At 39.8% G+C, this 18,170-nt stretch overlaps 1 protein-coding gene across 1 annotated transcript; it reads left to right on the forward strand.

The window, feature by feature from the left end:
- Positions 1–8,198: 8,198 nt before the first annotated feature.
- LOC137976220 (uncharacterized) lies at positions 8,199–14,153 on the forward strand. The gene is made up of 5 exons (XM_068823515.1): positions 8,199–8,424; positions 10,964–11,010; positions 11,481–11,576; positions 12,578–12,667; positions 13,579–14,153. The coding sequence occupies exons 3-5, from the start codon at positions 11,489–11,491 to the stop codon at positions 13,935–13,937; spliced, it is 537 nt and encodes a 178-aa protein (XP_068679616.1). The 5' UTR covers positions 8,199–8,424; positions 10,964–11,010; positions 11,481–11,488; the 3' UTR covers positions 13,938–14,153.
- The last annotated feature ends 4,017 nt before the right edge of the window (positions 14,154–18,170 follow it).

The raw sequence follows: 18,170 nt of genomic DNA on the forward strand, positions 1-18,170 counted from the left end.
CATACCACCCAACTCAGTGCCCTCTATTTTTGTGTCACATGTACCACAGGCAACCCAGTTTACGCTCAGCTAGCGTCTAGTTTTTTGACGAAAGAGAGAAGTGATCTGCGCCCTTATTTGGACAATTCAAGCAGGAGCCCATGAATAGGAGCTTTACAGACCGATCTTGGTTCATTGGGCTCCTGGTCCTGCTCTCATTTGCGAGAAATTCAATCCAACAATATTCATGAATGTTGGGCTGTTGTTCGCTCCTAGTTATAGGCTACTGATGTTAGAGCGCTTTTCAATTGAGTGTCGAAAGTAATTATACGAATTGTTTTGGTTTTGCATTACTTCGCTCAGTGATTGGTTCAAAGTTCTCGCGGCACTTTTTCAACCAATCAGAAGTGAACCCAAAACCAATCGTAGCTCGCGCGTGCACATTTTCCCGCGCTTTGTGTCGGCTACGTGTAATTACTTCGAGCCTCGGTTTTGATTGGTTTACTGGACTGTCTCCGTCCTTTGACTCGATTTGAAACTCGCTCTATAGAGACCTATATATCACCTACTTTGGTGGCTCCAAACGGATTCGTCTATAAGCGGCACTTCAAATGTATGAGTCCAACTGACCTACTCCCAACTGCTCACATCGCTGAGGTCAAGGATTCAAATCCCGTTGGAGCCACTTGAATTTTTCAGTTGTCTATAAGAGGCAATTACTTAAATTGTCCAAATAATTGCGAGGATCACTTCTATTTTTCGTCTTAACATTTTTCTGCTTGTAACTTTACAAATTGAGAGGTGGTTTTACAGGGCTATTTAAAGCAAGAGAACATTAAAAGCAAAGTGCCACACCATAACACCAAACCCGGTGTGGCCTTCATGCACGTCACAAATGTGCAAAGCCATTGCACCTGGTTCATTGGCAGCCATGGACAGCCTTTTTCTGTGAAAAACACTAACTGCTTTATTTGCAAGATAAAAAGCGCCTATTTACAATCATCTTAATAAGAAATAATGTACAAACTCGAAAACACTGTAGAAGAACGCTGTGGGCTTCTGTAGAAAAAACCTGAGCCCAAAACCGTAGATGTGTCGCTTACAATCCTTCCGATGTTATAAGGAGTTGTATGAGAAACCTAAACTAAGGAAAAGGCCAATCTTAACTTAAAGTAAAGAAATATAGTAAAGTTACTTTTGCTTTATCTTGTGTCCTTCTGTCTATTCATAGTTAATAGATGTAGGCTGGTTATGAAACTCGACAAGTTTCTTTGTTTCATGTTTTTGTTCGCTTTTTTGGCCTTTACCCTGCACAAAACCCGACAAAAACACACTTTTTTCGGCAGGATAACCAATAAAAAGCTTCGACTAATTTATTCGAAATTAACTAGCGAACCAAAAACAAAAGATTGTGCAGGGTCACGGTCGGTTCAACATCTAATTGCGACTGTATTGTTCCTGCTTTTGAAATTCCCAGGGTTTCATAACCAGTCCCTAGATTAACTATGGTCTATTTGAGGCGATTTGGGCTGGTTTGTGATTATCTCAGCAACCTAAACTTCAGTGTATCAGGGCCGTAGCAAGGAAGGAGGGGAAGGGGGGGGGGGAGGGGAGGTTGAGGGGTCGTGCCCCTCCACTTTGTCCTTAAAAAAGTAAAAACACACAAGTATAAAATGTTGAAAATTGAATTTCTTCAGTCCAGAAGTTTGAAACAACAAGATGTCAATAATTCCGGATAGAATCCTTCCTGATAAATTTTAATTAAAGTATCATTTTCTCAATTCACATTTTCGCTTCTGTTATTCAGTGATACAAAAGTATAGAAAAACCACCTAAAAAATTACAGCAAACGAGAAATGTGACAAAAATATAAATGTGTCAAATCGTCTTGACATCTAGGCGACTGGATTTGTCTTTGGAACACGACTCAGCAATGTCGCTTTTACCCCAGGGTAAGTAGAAACTAAGGCAATAGGAACAGGTCTTTCCAGTAGCCTGCACGCAGGCGGTTGGATGGTCGAAAAACCGGAATTCATAATGAGGTTCCATCTTGGATTCGCGCGGCTAGGTCTGGGCCGGGTTGAGGGTCGTGCCCAGACCTATCCCACGCTCTTCCAATATGGCGTCGCGACACAACAACTACCGCCTGCAAGCAGGCTAGTCTTTCCAGTCGGGGTGGTTTGATCACCACCCATGGCTGCACTACAGTGAAAGTATGGATGCTGTGTTTTGCCGATTAAGTCTACGCATGCCTCTAAGGCAACTCAGACAGTCTGGTGCAGGTAATGGTTTCCTGGTATAGTGATTACAAGATGAAACATGGTTTCAACAATCAGACACAGCCCTTCTTTGGCTTTGTAATTTTTTTTGTATGGGAAATGCACTTTCTGGTTTTCGTTTTCAAATTCTTCCCCTCCCCTCCCCCCCACCATTGCCTCCTCCGAACCCAAAACCTCCAAATCTCAAAATGCAAGTTGCTTCATATCTTTGTGTCCCTCAGTTTTTCCGGGCCTGGGGCCCGTTTCTCAAAAGTCCCGAAACTTTACGGGCCATTTTCGGGTGTCACAATTCCCTTTGTATCTCAAGAAAGGAGAGGATTTAATTCGTCAAACTTCACAGTTATTTTTCTTTTTGCTGCCTAAATACATGTTAAAAGATCGGCTTTCCAAAACAAGTGGTTGGCAATTTCACAAATGGCTTTCATGGCCCGAAAAGTTTTCGGGACTTTCGAGAAACGGGCCCCTGCCTGTACGGACCAGTAAATAATTATGGCAAGGAAGGAGACTGGAAACCTCTGAGTCCAGCGATAACTCCGCGATCGATCGAGGACGATTTTATCCCCAAAATCGGCCCGATGACATGCGATGACATGCGATGACCATAAAGGTCCAGAGTCCAAAAACAATCTCCTTGAAAAGAGAGAATAAGACGGTTTTTTCGAAGAACCCGCCACTTTCGCAAACATCAACAGAGAGATTAATCATCACGTTTAAGGCAAACCGCAAAGGTCAGACTAAAATTTGCGTTTTGCCAAAAATGGAAGAAACTCGTTTGATATGAGCTCATTTCTTGCGGTTTAGCAGCAGCTATCAAGTAACTTTTCAAAGAAGAAAGACCTGACAGCTCTAATTGAGGGCACGCGCATCGATTGAAATTTTTTATGCACCACCTAATCAGCGTGAATGGAATTTTGTTTTTTCTTTCTTTACCCAGCGACTGCAGCTCAGTTGAATTGTTTAGCTGATACCAGGTAATTATCATAGACTTGTCAATATTTTGGGTTAGTCGAGACCAAGAGACATACCTCATGATCTGTTTTCGAGACTAAGTAATTATAATTTGTAAATATTTTAGATTTTCCCTGAAATCAAGCAATTTTAAATTTCTAAATATTTCATTTATTTATCTATTTTATTATCTTTATTTTGTATTTGGAATGTTCTTTTAGTGTCCGCAATTAGCTTATATTTAGCTAAATACTTCGACACTTAAATAAAGTTCATTCTTTCATTCAGAGACCAGTTAGAAAAAGACGCCTATGAGGGCGTTTCCGTGGGATGCACAATTCGGAAAATGGCGAACGTTTGCCAGAAAGATGAGTTTGTTATTTAAACTAGCAGGTATTTGTTTTAATGCTACTAAATTTACAAATGGAAACAATAAGGTTGGGCACAGCAAGATGATCAGAATTTGCTTTTTTTTTTTTTTTGAGGAATCACAGTCAGGATAAAAGGTGAGATTTCTTTGGAATACTGACTGGAGCAGATTGGCCGCTCCATTCGTTTGCTTTGGTTTAATTTGTGTATGAACCAAATTAGAATAATGTATCCATTTTTACTTCATTTCTCTTTTGTTCTTGGCTGGTTAAAGGACCCTAGTCACCCACTTTACATTGCGCGCCCACAACACTTCAGTTGCCATTTTCCGTGACCCGAAAGTCGGAATTCTGTGACTGTTTAAGTAATCTGTTTCCATCGGAGCTCAAATGGGCTTTTTAATTCTATATTCCATTGAAAAATAAGCTATGTTTATTATAATTTCGTTTTCTATGATTATTTATGTATGACTTGCTCTTCGCAACATGTTATCGAGTGGAAACGGAAATCGTTGTTGAACAACTTCTTCTCTTGGAGTAGCAGCGAGGATTAACGCAATTTTTCAATCGGGATTCTCAAAGAAAATAAGGCGTTTAAGGACTAGAATGATCACAATCAATGTATTATCATTTGTGGAAAGTGGAAAAATATTTTCTTGGACTACATTGCAAAGAATCACCAACAGCGAATTCACCGTCGGATCGATGATTCTGGTTCAAATAATGTTTTCCTTAGCTGACAGCACTGAACACAGGCAAACATTTGAATACTGATCTCTATTACAATCTGTAAAAGCCTTTATCTTTCGTTGTTCATTTCATTTTCTCACCGATAATAAATACTTCGTTTTGTGGAACTGAGCAAGCTTGCGTGTGACATATTTTGATTTTGATCTGGAAAGTAAAAACTATAGAAGTCAGCTTATGTTTAATTTACAGCAAGAAGAAATTTTTGTTTGATTCCACACCCGTTTGAAGATTTGGTAAACTTTAAAACGAAGAAATTCTAGGAACGTAGAATAAGAGCATTTCATCATCCGATGCAACAAATGTGTATTGCGTGAGCGACAAATGAAACCATCTTTAGTTTGTTTTACTGAGACTCACTTTTTTGAATCCTGTACTGAGAGGAAGGAAGATGGAATCCCCAAACAGTCCCGCTGCTGAGCGGGTGTTAACTCACAAAGCATATGAGCGTTCTGGGCTTGATTGCCACTTCTATAATTTTTTTTCCTTCACCATTTATTTTGTTGCATGTCATTTACATAACCGATTACGTATAACTTTATGACATCAATCATCTCCAAAGGGAGCGTGAAGAGATGACAGATTCCGGGAACGAGAGTCTGACGTTTCCATAAAAGTTAAACCCGTTCGAGTGGATCAAGTACGAATGAGCCAAAAAATGGGAATTTTGTTTCTTTGCGTCAAGTCTGCACTTTGAAAAGTTGGGTACCATCTTTGAAATCGTGCAAAATGTTATAAATGCAATGCAAAAAACCAGTTTCGTAGAAACAATGCTGTGATGGCGCAATAACATCTTTTGCGAGAGGGCCTGAGTTCGCAACAGCGGGTCTGGCCTTGCATACGGCCGCGGCCTCTGAAATTTGAATTGACCAATCAGCATTCAGTGAGCGGGAAAAACTTTACTGTCCTGACGTCACAGCAACTGTGTGCTTTCTGATTGATCAGATGCAAAATATTGAAAAATTTCAGTTGATCTTCGATATCGACATTCAGTTCTATCGATCTTCTCTTTCACTAATTTACATGCATGTCAGTATTTTAGATTATATTACAACAGCTTACGGGGAATATTTGCAGTAATATGGATTGGATCGATAGAGCGGACTTAAGATTTTATTCAAGGTGGACTGAGATAGTTACGGACTTATTCGGCGGAGGAAGACTTCGCCGACAGGACTCGGCTTCGAAGGAGTTTTTTTTTTTGCGATCTGCTTAAGGGCGAGTTCCACGAGTTTTTCAATGGTCTGACTGGTGAGCCTTCCTTTGAAAATTTCTGGCTTTCCGGTAGTAGGGGCTTACGTCCTCGTCCAGAAATAAATCGGTGGCCTCCTTGCAGTTTAGCGACGGTTTTGGTTGGGGACGGTGATCGGTGAAAGCTCGGTAATGTTTATACAAATTACCGCTACAAGAGAATGAATTGTTAAGTTTCCCATATGATTGCTTTAAAATCGGAAGGATTGTAAATGCTGAGTCTGGGCTGCCTGAGTTTGTTCCAATGAAAACTTCTTATACGGCGAAGCCAAGTTCTGCAGACCGTTTATCGGAAAAAAATTCTAAAATAAAAATAGCAAGCGTGACTTTGGACTTAAAGGGTTAAGTGTCTTTTTACGGTCTATATACTCTGGCAGTTATTAGCATAAGTTCACTCTTAGAACCTCTATAGTCCCTCTATAGTGTCTTCCTCCGATCTTTTCATTTTTTGAACATCTCCAACGACGAGAACTCTCTCGAAATGACAGGAATTTCGTTCAATTTCGTAGGTAAAATCGTGTTGCGTTCATAGGTTTTTCAACTTGAGGCATTCAATATTTGGCTATACGATCAAGACAAACGACGCTAAGTATTGCTTCTTATGTGGTGACGAAGCTCAAATTAGAGTGCACGAAGTTAGGCTCTTAGGAGACGCACTCAGCAAGCGCCGACAAATCAGAAGCGATTTGGGCCGCGGTTAAAAGGCCTCCTGTCCGACGATTTTGCCTTTTTGAACGACATGAAACCGCAAGAAAAACAAAGAAGGGTACAAGTCACGAAGACACACTTGACTGGAATTGCTGCTGCTTTCGTGGAGTTTTTACCGGCTTTGCTAGTTAGGTTGCGTCTGTTCTTTTTTTTTTTTAGCAAAATGGAAATTTAAGCGATGTGCACACAAAGCTAATTAAGGGAAAATTCGAAACTACAAATGCATAGTTTCAACTTGTGCTTCTACCCACAATTGCTTGGTTTGCACATGATAACCCGGAAACCATTACCCCTTTGCGAGGAGAGCTTTCTATCGCTTGTCTGGTAATTAAGAAAGTCTCAGTCTCTGGCATTGTGTTCGTTCTACAAAAGAAACTTTAGTTCTGCCAACATCACAAAGGTTTGTGGTTTAGATGGCTTAAGGAGTAAGTTATTATACTTTGCTAATTGTTGTCCCTTGACAAGATCTACAGTTCAAAACTTATTAATGAGAGAACGGTTTTTTTCGTAGCACCCTTGCACAGATAATTTGCCCCGATGCGACTGGTAACGTTTACTGCCGGAACAAGCCTTAGAGATGGGCTATGCCGGGTAGCTTTTCTTTATGTATTTATGGCCTTTCATAGAGTCTAGCATCGAGGTTTGTTAGCTAAGTAAAGTAGTTTTGGATTGGAGGGCACCGTATTGTGAAATTGGTTTCATTCATCTGCATGATTGGTGTAAAATTAAGACCTTCCGCACGGATGAGGGCAGAGCTTGGTCCATTGCCTCTCCTTTCTTTTTTAAACAAAACTGCCACCAAGCTTTAAATTCACTGAGTGGAAGAGATCGACTATTCTGAAAGTAGCTTCGAACGCGATCTACATTTCAAAGTGCAACTTGTCTCGCCTTGCGCATCTTATGGAACGTTTTTTGCAAAGGCCTTAACTGTCTTTTTACGGTCTATCAGTATTCAGCAATTAGCATGAGTCCAATAAGAACAGCTTTAGTGCTCCTCCGATCTTTTTCATTTATTCAACTTGCCTAGTGACTCGCAGTGACAGAAAGTTCCTTCAATGAGGTGAAATGGCACTTTGTTGAAAGGTTTCCCAAAATGAAGAGTTAGCTATCCAAGGATCAAGCTAAATAGACTTATAATGACTTAGCCCTAGCGAGCAGCGATGAGCACTCGCTTCCCACCACCTTGGCCCGGGTTCGATATTCCCAGATCCGGCGTCATATGTGGGTTAATCTTGTTGGTTCTTTACTCAGTTACGAGATGTTTTTCTCCCGGGTACTCGGGTTTTCCCCTCTCCTCAAAAACCAATATGATTTGATAAGCATTGATTTGATTTGATTTAATTTGTACACGACTCCACAAGCTATTCAGCTTTAAACATTATCGTGTGAAAATAAAGTTCTATTAATATTTTTAAAAATACAACCACACTTTTGAGTTTAAGGAACATGTTTCGATGTTTCAAACATCATCTTCAACCATAGTGAGTGTAACATTAAAATTTTTACAAGATAAGTCGTATATATATATATAACTATCAATACAATGATTTTTTGTAGATTAAATGTTCGTTACAAGTAGGTAAAATTCAAACGAACCAACAATATTACAGAGAACACAACTGATATAACGGTGAAAGTTTAAAAATGTAATGCTAAACTGACATGATCAACTTGTTTGCTGAGTTCGGGTTTCAAGCGCTGAATATAGAAGCTCTCTTTGATTTTGAGTTGATAGAAAGAAGTAGCATAATCAATAATTTTGAAGCAAGAAACATCACAATTATTTTAACAACTTTTAGAAAAACTAAGATGCTTGAAAATATGGGAATTTTTATCCCGGAAAAGGTGCTCATTTACACCTGTGTAGAAATCCCTGTTGGTTTCACCAACGTAGCGAGCACCACAGCCCGCACAAGTAAATTGCCAAAAGCGATGTGGGCCGCTCGTTTAACAAGTACCTCTCAGACGACGTTTCGTTTCGTTCTGAGGACTGAAGGAAGATTTGCGCTGCGTAGTTAAGGGTTTTAAATACTGGAAGGAAGTGACGCTTACGTTTCCTTGAATTGCACAGAATAGAAGTCAAGTGTCGATACTATACGAAACAGCGAAGCGTATTAACAAATACTGCCCCAGACAATAGCCAAAGATAACCCCATCCTTACTTAGGCTCAATTTAGGGCGTGTAAGTCTCCTAATAATGTTCATTTACGTAGAATCCGAATAGCAAAAATAATGGCCAAAACTAACCCTGGCCAAGTTTAAATATTCTTTAGGCATAATATGGTGAAGCGTGATAAACTGTTTAATGACGACCCCACAAGCTTTTAGCTTTGAAAACCATCGTAAAATAACGGATTTTATTGATTGATTGATTTGTCTCAAAGGTCTACCTCGCTGCAAATATTGAATTGTTCGGTATTCCTTTTTTACATCTGGGCAGGCGCTTTCTCCCCGATTCGGATGGCAGTGGGGTTACAAGCCTTTCCTCGACCATCAATCATCTAACGGTAGAATTAATGGGAAGCTGAAGCCATATTTTCGAAACACAAACTTCTAGCCGGCGCTGATTTATAAACCGCCGGCCTCTGAAGCCGGCATGTAAGTGCTTTGCTTAGTCTGATCGGCTAGGTGATTCTACTCAAGATGGCGATTGTGAAGAAAGCTATGCGCGAGACTGATTCCACGTATCGCTTTCTTCATATGTGAAATATATCATGCATAAAATTATATTTGCAACGTTTATGGTCTAAAATTATCGCTATGTAAATATTAAAAGCCCTTCCTGAACCAGCCCAACTCATTCTTTATTGATATGGTGTGTGGCTTTTAGTGAGCAGGAAAGAACAGAACTGAATAAGTTATTTTGGGAGCCGAAGTCTACTAAATTAAGCTTACTAGCCTAAAGCAGCTTTGCTAAGTTTATTGTTCTTGCCATTTACTAGGTCTATTATATCTAGCTGGCAAAATAATCTCCATTAACATCCACCTCCATCAAAAGCCTTAGATACCTAAAGAAAATTTGTCTCTTATCTCGCACGACTTTTTCAAATTAACCGTGTGACATGTACGCATTTTCCTGTGCTTTGCCGTAGCAGGTTACTTGTAATTTCTCTTATTTAGACTGGATCTTCGCGCTATATTTGCGCCACTTTTGATTTGTCAGAGTATTTTTAGTGGTGTTACGACACACACTTGTAGATGGTGTAATTACCGCTTCATTTTTACCTCCTATTGGATAGTTATGAATATTTTGTGAGGTTGACGGAAGTTAATATGTGAAAGCCATATCTATCTGAGCTGCGGAGAGAATCAAGTTCAAGCCTGAATTTTTCAGGCTTTCCTTTAGCGACATATGCTGCTTAAGCAAAGTTAATTAATAACTGCGATGATCAGCCAGTTAACTTGACTTTGTGAGGTTGCCAGTATTTTTCCAGGCTCCGAAAGAGGTGGAAAATTTCCAGCAAAGAGTGAAAAAAAAGTTAGGTATGTCCCAGCGGATTTAGACCTCTCCCCAACCCCTTAAAATTTGGATTTCCTGGTCTGGATCCTCGGTCTAAATCTGCTATAGGTCCAAATTTGCTTGCTGATTTACTAAAGAAAGGGTTTGAAGAGTTTTTATCACTGCAGCTTCGTTCGATGAATATCCAAGGTTTAGTCCACGCAGCGATGCATGCAGTCATTAACGTAGACAAGAATATACCCCTTGTCGTAAGATTTCTGCAAACGTGATCTACAGAGGCAATGGACCAAGCACTGAACTTATCCGTGCGGAACTCCTGCTTTAATGTTACACCAATCATGCGAGATGAACTTTCCAAACAACCACCCTCTGTGTTTGATTAAAAAGACAACTATGAAACCAATTTCACAAATAGAGTACCCTCCAGTCTGAGACTACTTAACTTGGCTAACACACCACGATGCTAGACTCTATCAAAGGCCTTAAATATGTAAGGAAAAGGTACCCTGCATAGCCTTTCTCTAGGGCTTCATCACTAAAAGTGACCCAATCTGATGAATGATGTGCACAAGTTGCAGTACAGTGGAATCATAAGAACGAAAAACAGATTGAAGACGGTAAAAGTTACCAGTCGTATTTGTACAAAGTTGCTCACAAATTCTAGAAAGATGGTAAAAGAGAGATTTGCAAGTTTTGAATTGTCGATCTTGTCAAGCGAAGACAATTAGAAAAGTATAATAACTTATTCCTTAAGCCATTCAAACCACAAACCTTTGTGATGTTGGCAGAACTAGAGTTTCTTTTGTAGAACGAACACAATGCCAGAAACTGAGACTTTCTTAATTACCAAACAAGCGATAGAAAGCTCTGCTCGCAGGGTAATGGTTTCCGGGTTATCATGCGCAAACCAGTCATCTGTGGATAGAAGCACAAGTTGAAATCATACATTTGCAGTTTCGAATTTCTCCACTTATGTGCACATCGCTTAAATTTTCATTTTGTGCAAGAAAAGAAGAGACGGAAACTAACTAGGAAAGTAAAAACTCCTCGCAAGCAGCAGCAATTCTAGTCAAGTGTGTCTTCCTGACTAAATCCTTCTTTGTTTTTCTTGCGGGTTCATGTCCCTTCTGATTGGTTAATGAGCTGGCTTAATTCTCAGTTATTCACGTGATAAGTTGCCTTTAAATACGGTGCTCATTGAATTAACAGATAGTGCGTTTTGCAGCCATTGGAAGAACAACTTTGCCGGTTTTCAGTGGAGTAAAAAGCGGTGAGTCTTGTAAACTATACAAGAAGGGTGGTTTAACATCGGTAGCATGTACAACGGTTTGATGAGGGACTTTCTTTAAAAACCTTATACATCATCTTTTTACTTTGGTCAATCGCTACCATCAATGGATTTGATCCCAAATTCGGAGGTAGAATTAGTTGTGAAACTCGAGATTAGGAATTTTATTCCACTTTGCAGGTTTTATCCCATCGTTCGAGTGCTTGAAGTTGACACCCCTGTTACTTTTCTCAACAGATTGTGCCTAAAGTAATTTGAACTGCCCAAATGTTTTTAATTTTCAATCTTGCTATCTTCCGGTTTGTTAAACTTTCTTTTTTGTTGAAATTTCCCTTCATTTGTTTTCTTTTCATCCACATTTTACCATTCGCTATTCCCAGCCACCCGTGTCACCCGTCACTAAAAAAGAGTTTGATTCCAAACTTGAGACCTATTTCCCTTTTTCTCTCCAGGGTTAAAGATGAATGCCAAAGCAGCGATATTTTCCTTCAGTCTTCTCTTGGTGATTTTCCTATCGTTGACGGAGACAACGCTAGCCAAACCCAAAGGTAACTAAATTAGTATAACAATTGTGGTATTTCTCATTTTCATCTAACATTTGTACAAGCACATGCACTGTTAATGTCTTTGTCCAAATAAATATCACCCTCGGCACCCGACTGGTGTGCTCGGCGTACCTCTAAGGAATGGGCGGAGGGGGGGGGGGGGGGAGGGGTACGATTTGAGTATTGGTATATACCTGACGGGCTTTTAAGCTTATCGCTGAGTGAATCCATGTTGCTTTAAACTCAAACAACTTTTCACTGTTTCAAAAATTATTTTTGGCCGGCAACGCTGACAAAACGAGTTCCAGGGGCCTCTTGGGAGTGTTTTCGAAATTTTCCCATGGCTAGCGTACCCCAGGACCTTAATAACCATTATATTCCACCGGTTTGATACAGATAATATACCAATATGCCCGATTCTATATAAATCCCGGCACTCGTTTCAGTTTTCCCAAAACAAGTTTTATTACACATAACATGAGACTTTTATTTCATAAAGCTCATTTGTACAAATCTATACGCTTTATTTTCACATGTGGAAAAGGCTTATACAGCCAATCAGAATGGCGTACAGCTATTTGACATGTGGAAATATAACCAATCAACAATAGCGTAAAGGCGTTTCCATGCCAATCACTCGTGCATCTCGTGCATCTCGTGCAAATCGTACTTTGTTATTGAATTAAATTAAATTTGCATTTGGTTCTATTGTTAGTGAGTTTTTGTTTCTAATTTGCGTTCAGAAAACTATTTTAATAAAAATTCTCGTCTTATGTGTAATAAACAGTTCACGACTCGTTGTTTGTGTCAAAAACCCTCACTCGGTCGTTCCTCGCTCGTTCGGTTTTTGACACTAACAACTCGTGAATAAAACCCCGTACGCCGCACTTTCTGTGACGTAAACTATATATACCGCACGTTGTTACAGTATTCCTCTATACTAGCTCTATGGAACCTGATGTGACGTTAACCTCTAACTATTAACTGTTTGGCCCTGCCCACAGCTTTTCATGTTGAGCGCTACGCAAGGAACAGGATGTTTCTACCGGAACATGACAACCCAGAGGCTATCAGAGAGTTCGTGGAACGAAACAGTAAGTTAAAAGGTTTTGAACTCCTACATCAAATTAAAAAAAAGCCAAAACAATTGAAATCGCCGTTAGGTACAACCTCCTTCTGTACACGTTCTGAATATTACTCGGTGACCTAACTGATGAACTCCCAGTAAGAGGAGGATCCACAGGATACAATGCCTCGACGCGAATTTGTAGTTAAGTGTACGTAAGGAAAAGCGACGAAGAGACAAACTCTTGACTGTTCTGGACGAAGTTTAATACGACGTTTCGGCCGTTCGGCCTTCTTCAGGTTAAAAGTTATTATGGCACTTTTAGGCAGTTCAACCCTTTATCAAACACCGTTTATCCCACACGTCAACCATGTAAAACAGGTGGTTAGGGCGCTTGCCTTTAGATCCGGAGATCCCGGGTTCAAGACCCGCTCTGACCACTCGTTGAATTTGATCCTGGTAGTCCCTGGTTCAGCTTCCCAGCCGCACTTGTAAATAGCCAACTGGTTTGCCTCCAGCCAGTTGGGATTCCTAACAGTCGTTGTTGTTCTGTTCTGTCGTTTCGTTGTGTTTCATTGGCCCTGAAAAGCCCCTATGGGGAGCAGTCAATTAAGTATGTATAATCCGTTTTCCCTCTTTTAAACTTAACTTATGATTAAATAATGTGTTACTCACTAATTACTTACTTGCGGCTGCAAGCGCTTGTAGTCACATCGCGTGGATGAGCCAGGGTTTCTCGGCAACAGCATTGTATTCATCGCTGTTTACACACTGATTATGGACAATGTTACCCTAGCGTCAATTATTGAGAGTCGAGTGTCATTCCTTTTCTTTTTGGAAGAATTTTCCTACTCCTACAGTAACTCCGGCTATACTCGTATTTGCTTTATTCCCGATTTTTAGCGAGTTGAATTCTATTATTTTTGTTTCTTTGTGCAGTCCCCTCGACAAAGATTGCAGACAACGTGTGTTTTGGCACCGCAGACAACCCGGACGGATCCTTTACAATCAAGCAAACAGGAAAACTCGAAATTTTGAGGATGGATTTTAAACCGCCATCACCCCAGATTACTGATACCTTCATGGATTATCGCATACGTTACACGCTTTCTGACAAAAACCACCAGCCGGTGATTCCCAAGCGCACGACTAATACATTGGTTCACTTTGATTTTCGGTTCGGTTCCGATAATCCTTATGAAGTTAATGCCGGTGACACATTTTTCATTTCTGAAGAGACAGGGTCTGGCTATGAAACCTGCGTTTCTTTGTGGGGTTATTACTCCCCCGAATCGTGAACGCCAGTGAAAGACTATCAGCCCGACTATTACAAAATTCAGCATGATTAACATGGTGTGTTTTTCGGTTCCAAAATTCTGTCAGTTATTTTAGCGATAATAATTTTCTTAAGGGATAGATTTCCTTTGTTAAAAAGTCTTAAGGTAAGAGAGCACAAAAACTTACCTTAAGTATGGGTTAAGTAAAATGAGTGAATAAAGTCGTTGATTTCTTGAGCATTTGAATATTTAGTTTTACTTGTGTTTTGGCGCTGATTCACTGAGGAGGATAACATACACCTTATTCCAAAATGGCCGCCATTTTTAAAAATATTCTTTTGTTTGTATTCAAATTAGCCCTTGATGCCTCAATCTTAAGATTAAAATTCAAAAGAATATTTTATCTTGAACGAGGCAACAAGGGCCAATTTGTATGCGCATAAATCAGCGTCCATTTTGGAATAAGGTGTATAACCCTCAGCGTCAGTGCACATTATGAGTCGCAGGGGAGTGGGTTCCTCTCAGGCTTGCTAATTGCCGTGTGCGCAAACTATTTGGTCCTGAAGGCGTGAGGGTTTTGGCCCAAAGATAAAGTGGTCTCTAAGAGCATTAGTTACTGAGGTTGAACAGGTTGTCATTATCGTGGTCACTGAGGTTGAATAGGGAGTTATTTTGCAATAATGATCATTTGATCCACATCAGTGACCTTATTCATGAGCTTGTGTTCCAACTGGGTGATGAGCAAAATTTTGGGAAAAAATCCTAATTGAACAGAATTTTACTGTTTTACAACACATCTTTCATTTACCACACATTTGACAATTGCAAAGTTCTCTTCCTCTTTTTCTTCAAATTTTGAAACTGGGATTGCTTAAAACCTGACTGGCAACATTTTGAGCTTTGAGTTTTGTCCAAAGGCTGTTTACTTTGAGTGTGAGTTTTGGATTTCACGGCTCGCCATTACTCGCATTCAAAACTGACCGACTAGACCCCAGAGGGGTGGATCTAGGAAAAGTAACGTCATTGACTTACTAGCTTTAAATAGTTTGAAAGGCCAAAACTCCCGTGTTGTATATTAATTCAGCCGCGTACAAACGCATTGCATTCTTAAGCCCTGGCCAAACGGTTCAAACATGTTTATCAAACATCGTCAAACATCTGAAAGCAAGGAGTTGTGGGCCACAAAATTACCCAGAGTACCACAACAATTTCAACATGCCGTCCTCTGCAACACAATACCATGAAATGATCAATTTTAGGGTTTACCAAGAACGTAATTGCAAGACGGTAAATTGTTCTTTCTTTTCTTCATTAACGCCGTTCATAATAATTTAGTCCCTGAATAATAATTTAGTTCCTCAAAGGTCTACCTCACTGCACATATTCAACTGTTTGGTATTTCTTCTTTACATCTGGGCGCTTTTGCCCCGATTCGGATGGCAGTGGTGTTACAAGCCCTTCCTCAACCATCAGTCATCTAACGTTAATTAATTGGAAGCCTAAGCCATGTTTTCGAAACACAAACTTATAGTGGGCGCTGATTTCTAAACCACGGGCCCCGAAAGCCGCATGTAAGTGTTTTGCTCATAGTGCAGTCTGATCGGCTAAGTGATTCTACTTAAGATAGTGATCAGTTATATTGTTCAAAGGCGAAGTTGATTCGACGTATCGCTTTCTTCACATGTGAAATATATCATATATAGAATTCTACTTGCAACGTTTCAGTCATCCAGTCCAACTCATTCTTTATTGATATGGTGTGTGGCTTTTGGTGAACAGGAAAGAACAGCTAGAACTGAATAAGTTATTTTGGGAGACGAAGTCTACTATATTAAGCTTACTAGCCTAAAGCGGCTTTAAGATAAAGTTAAGATTAGTTTTGGCTATTGTTTTTGCCATTTACTAGGTCTATTATATCTCGCTGGCAAAATAATCTCCTTTAATAACCACCCTCCGTCAAAAGCCTTAGATCCATAAAGAAAATCTGTCTCTTATCTCGCACCACTTTTTCAAATTAACCTTGTGACTTGTGGGCGCGCATTTTCCTGTGCTTTGCCTTAGCAGATTACAATTTCTCTAATTCAATTGGATCTTCGCGCTATATTCGCGCCACTTGTGATTTGTCAGAGCATTTACTTTCAGTGGTGTTACGACACACACCGCTTCATTTTTACATCCTGTTTGATAGTTATGAATACTTTTTTGAGGTTGACGGATAAGTTATATGTGAAAGCCATATATATTTGAACTGCGGGAAGAGTCAAGTTCAAGCCTGAATTTTTCAGGCTTTCCTTTCGCTACAAATACTGCTTAAGCAACGTTAATTAATAACTGCGGCGATGATCAGCATTAACTAGATTTTGTGAGGTTTCCAGTATTTTCCAGGCTCCGAAAGCGAAGGAAAAATTCCATCAAAGAATGAAAAAAAAGTTAGGTATCGGTATTTATCATGGCCAATGTCCCAGCAGATTTAGACCTCTCCCCAACCCCTTAAGATTTGGATTTCCTGGTCTGGATCCCCGGTCTAAATCTGCTAGAGGTGCAAATTTGCAGCTTCGTTTGATGAATATCCAAGGTTCAGTTCGCGCAGCGGGTGCATGAATGCAGTCATTAACGTAGACAGGAATATACCCCTTGTCGTAAGATTTCTGCAAAGGTGATCTACAAGGGCAATGGACCAAGCACTGCACTCATCCGTGCGGAACTCCTGCTTTAATGTTACACCAGTCATGCGAGATGAACTTCCCAAACAACCACCCTCTGTGTTTGATTAAAAAGACAACTATGAAACCAATTTCACAAATGGGGTGCCCTCCAGTCTGAGACTACTTAACTTGGCTAACACACCACGATGCTAGACTCTATCAAAGGCCTTAAGTATGTAAAGAAAAGCTACCCGGTATAGCCCTTTTCTAGGGCTTCATCAGTAAATGGCCAGCAATCTCATGAATGATGTGCACAAGTTGCAGTACAGTGGACTCATAAGAAAAAAGTTTGAGGACTGTCAAAGTTACAAGTCGTATCGAGACAAATTATTTGTACAAAGCTGCTACTAAAAAAACCGTTGTCTCACAAATTTCAGATGAGCATGGTAAAAGAAAGATAAGTTTTGAATTGTCGATCGTGTCAAGTGAGGACAATTAGCAAAGTATAATAACTTATTCCTTAATTAAGCCATCCAAACCACAAACCCTTTTGATGTTGGCAGAACTATAGTTTCTTTTGTAGAACGCACACAATGCCAGAATAATTACCAGACAAGCGATAGAAAGCTCTGCTCGCAGGGTAATGGTTCAGGGTTATCATGCGCAAACCACTCATCTGTGGATAGAAGCATAAGTCGAAACCACACCTTTGCAGTTTCAAATTTCTCCACTTATTTGCACATCGCTTAAATTTAAGATTGCTGGCAATCACGGAAGAACATTAGTCGCAGGGGAGTGGGTTGCTCTCAGCCATGCTAATTGCCGTGTTCGCAAACAGCTTGGCCCTGAAGGCCAGAGGGGTTTGGCCCATTAAGACCCAGATGCACCATTGCATATGTTTCTCTTGCCCGGCTTTGGTTAATGATCTTCTTCACTGCTATCTGCAGGTTAATATTATGAATAATCAAGAGCACTTTCATTGCAATAAAAGAACATCAGTTACTGAGGTAAAACAGTTTGTCATTTTGGTGATCACCGAGGTGGAATAGGGGGTCCTTATTTTCCAATAATGATCATTTGTTCTACTTCAGTGACCTTAATATTCGTGACGCATGCGCCAATTCTGATCTTGTAACCCCCTCATTTTAATTGATTTTGCAGCTTTACTCGTTTATATCTCTGCTTCCGGACAGTGAATGTTTCTCATTTTTTGCATGTTAGTTTAGATTGATTTAAAACTTTTGTCTTTCAAATTAAAAAAATATCTGTAGGTGAAAAAAAAAAAAAATTAGAGACACATTTCAAAAAAACTGATTTTTCCGAAAAACTGGCCTACAGATTTTGTTGAATTTTAAATATTTTAGAGATTATTTCTGACATTATCTGGTAACGCTGAATGGGAAGATTTCACCGTCCCGTTTCTTCAAAAAAGACAATATATGTTGATTCTAAGGCTCAAAGAAATGCCTAATATCGTTGCCATGGTAACGTTATTTTGGAGGAAAATATAATGTGAGAAATCTGCGATGGGTACTTAATACTCTGGCCAAATTTCGTTTTGATTACCCTAACTGTATCTAAGGACAAAATGTGTTTATTAGATTGAAAA

Source organism: Montipora foliosa, chromosome 11 (genome assembly GCF_036669935.1).
Source record: "Montipora foliosa isolate CH-2021 chromosome 11, ASM3666993v2, whole genome shotgun sequence".
NCBI classification, from domain to species: Eukaryota; Metazoa; Cnidaria; class Anthozoa; order Scleractinia; family Acroporidae; genus Montipora; species Montipora foliosa.

Coding starts and splice junctions, on each gene's coding strand:
- LOC137976220 (XM_068823515.1), top strand. CDS start 11,489: ATGAATGCCAAAGCAGCGATATTTTCCTTCAGTCTTCTCTTGGTGATT. Junction 11,577..12,577: donor AACGCTAGCCAAACCCAAAG/GTAACTAAATTA, acceptor CCCTGCCCACAG/CTTTTCATGTTGAGCGCTAC. Junction 12,668..13,578: donor AGAGTTCGTGGAACGAAACA/GTAAGTTAAAAG, acceptor TTCTTTGTGCAG/TCCCCTCGACAAAGATTGCA.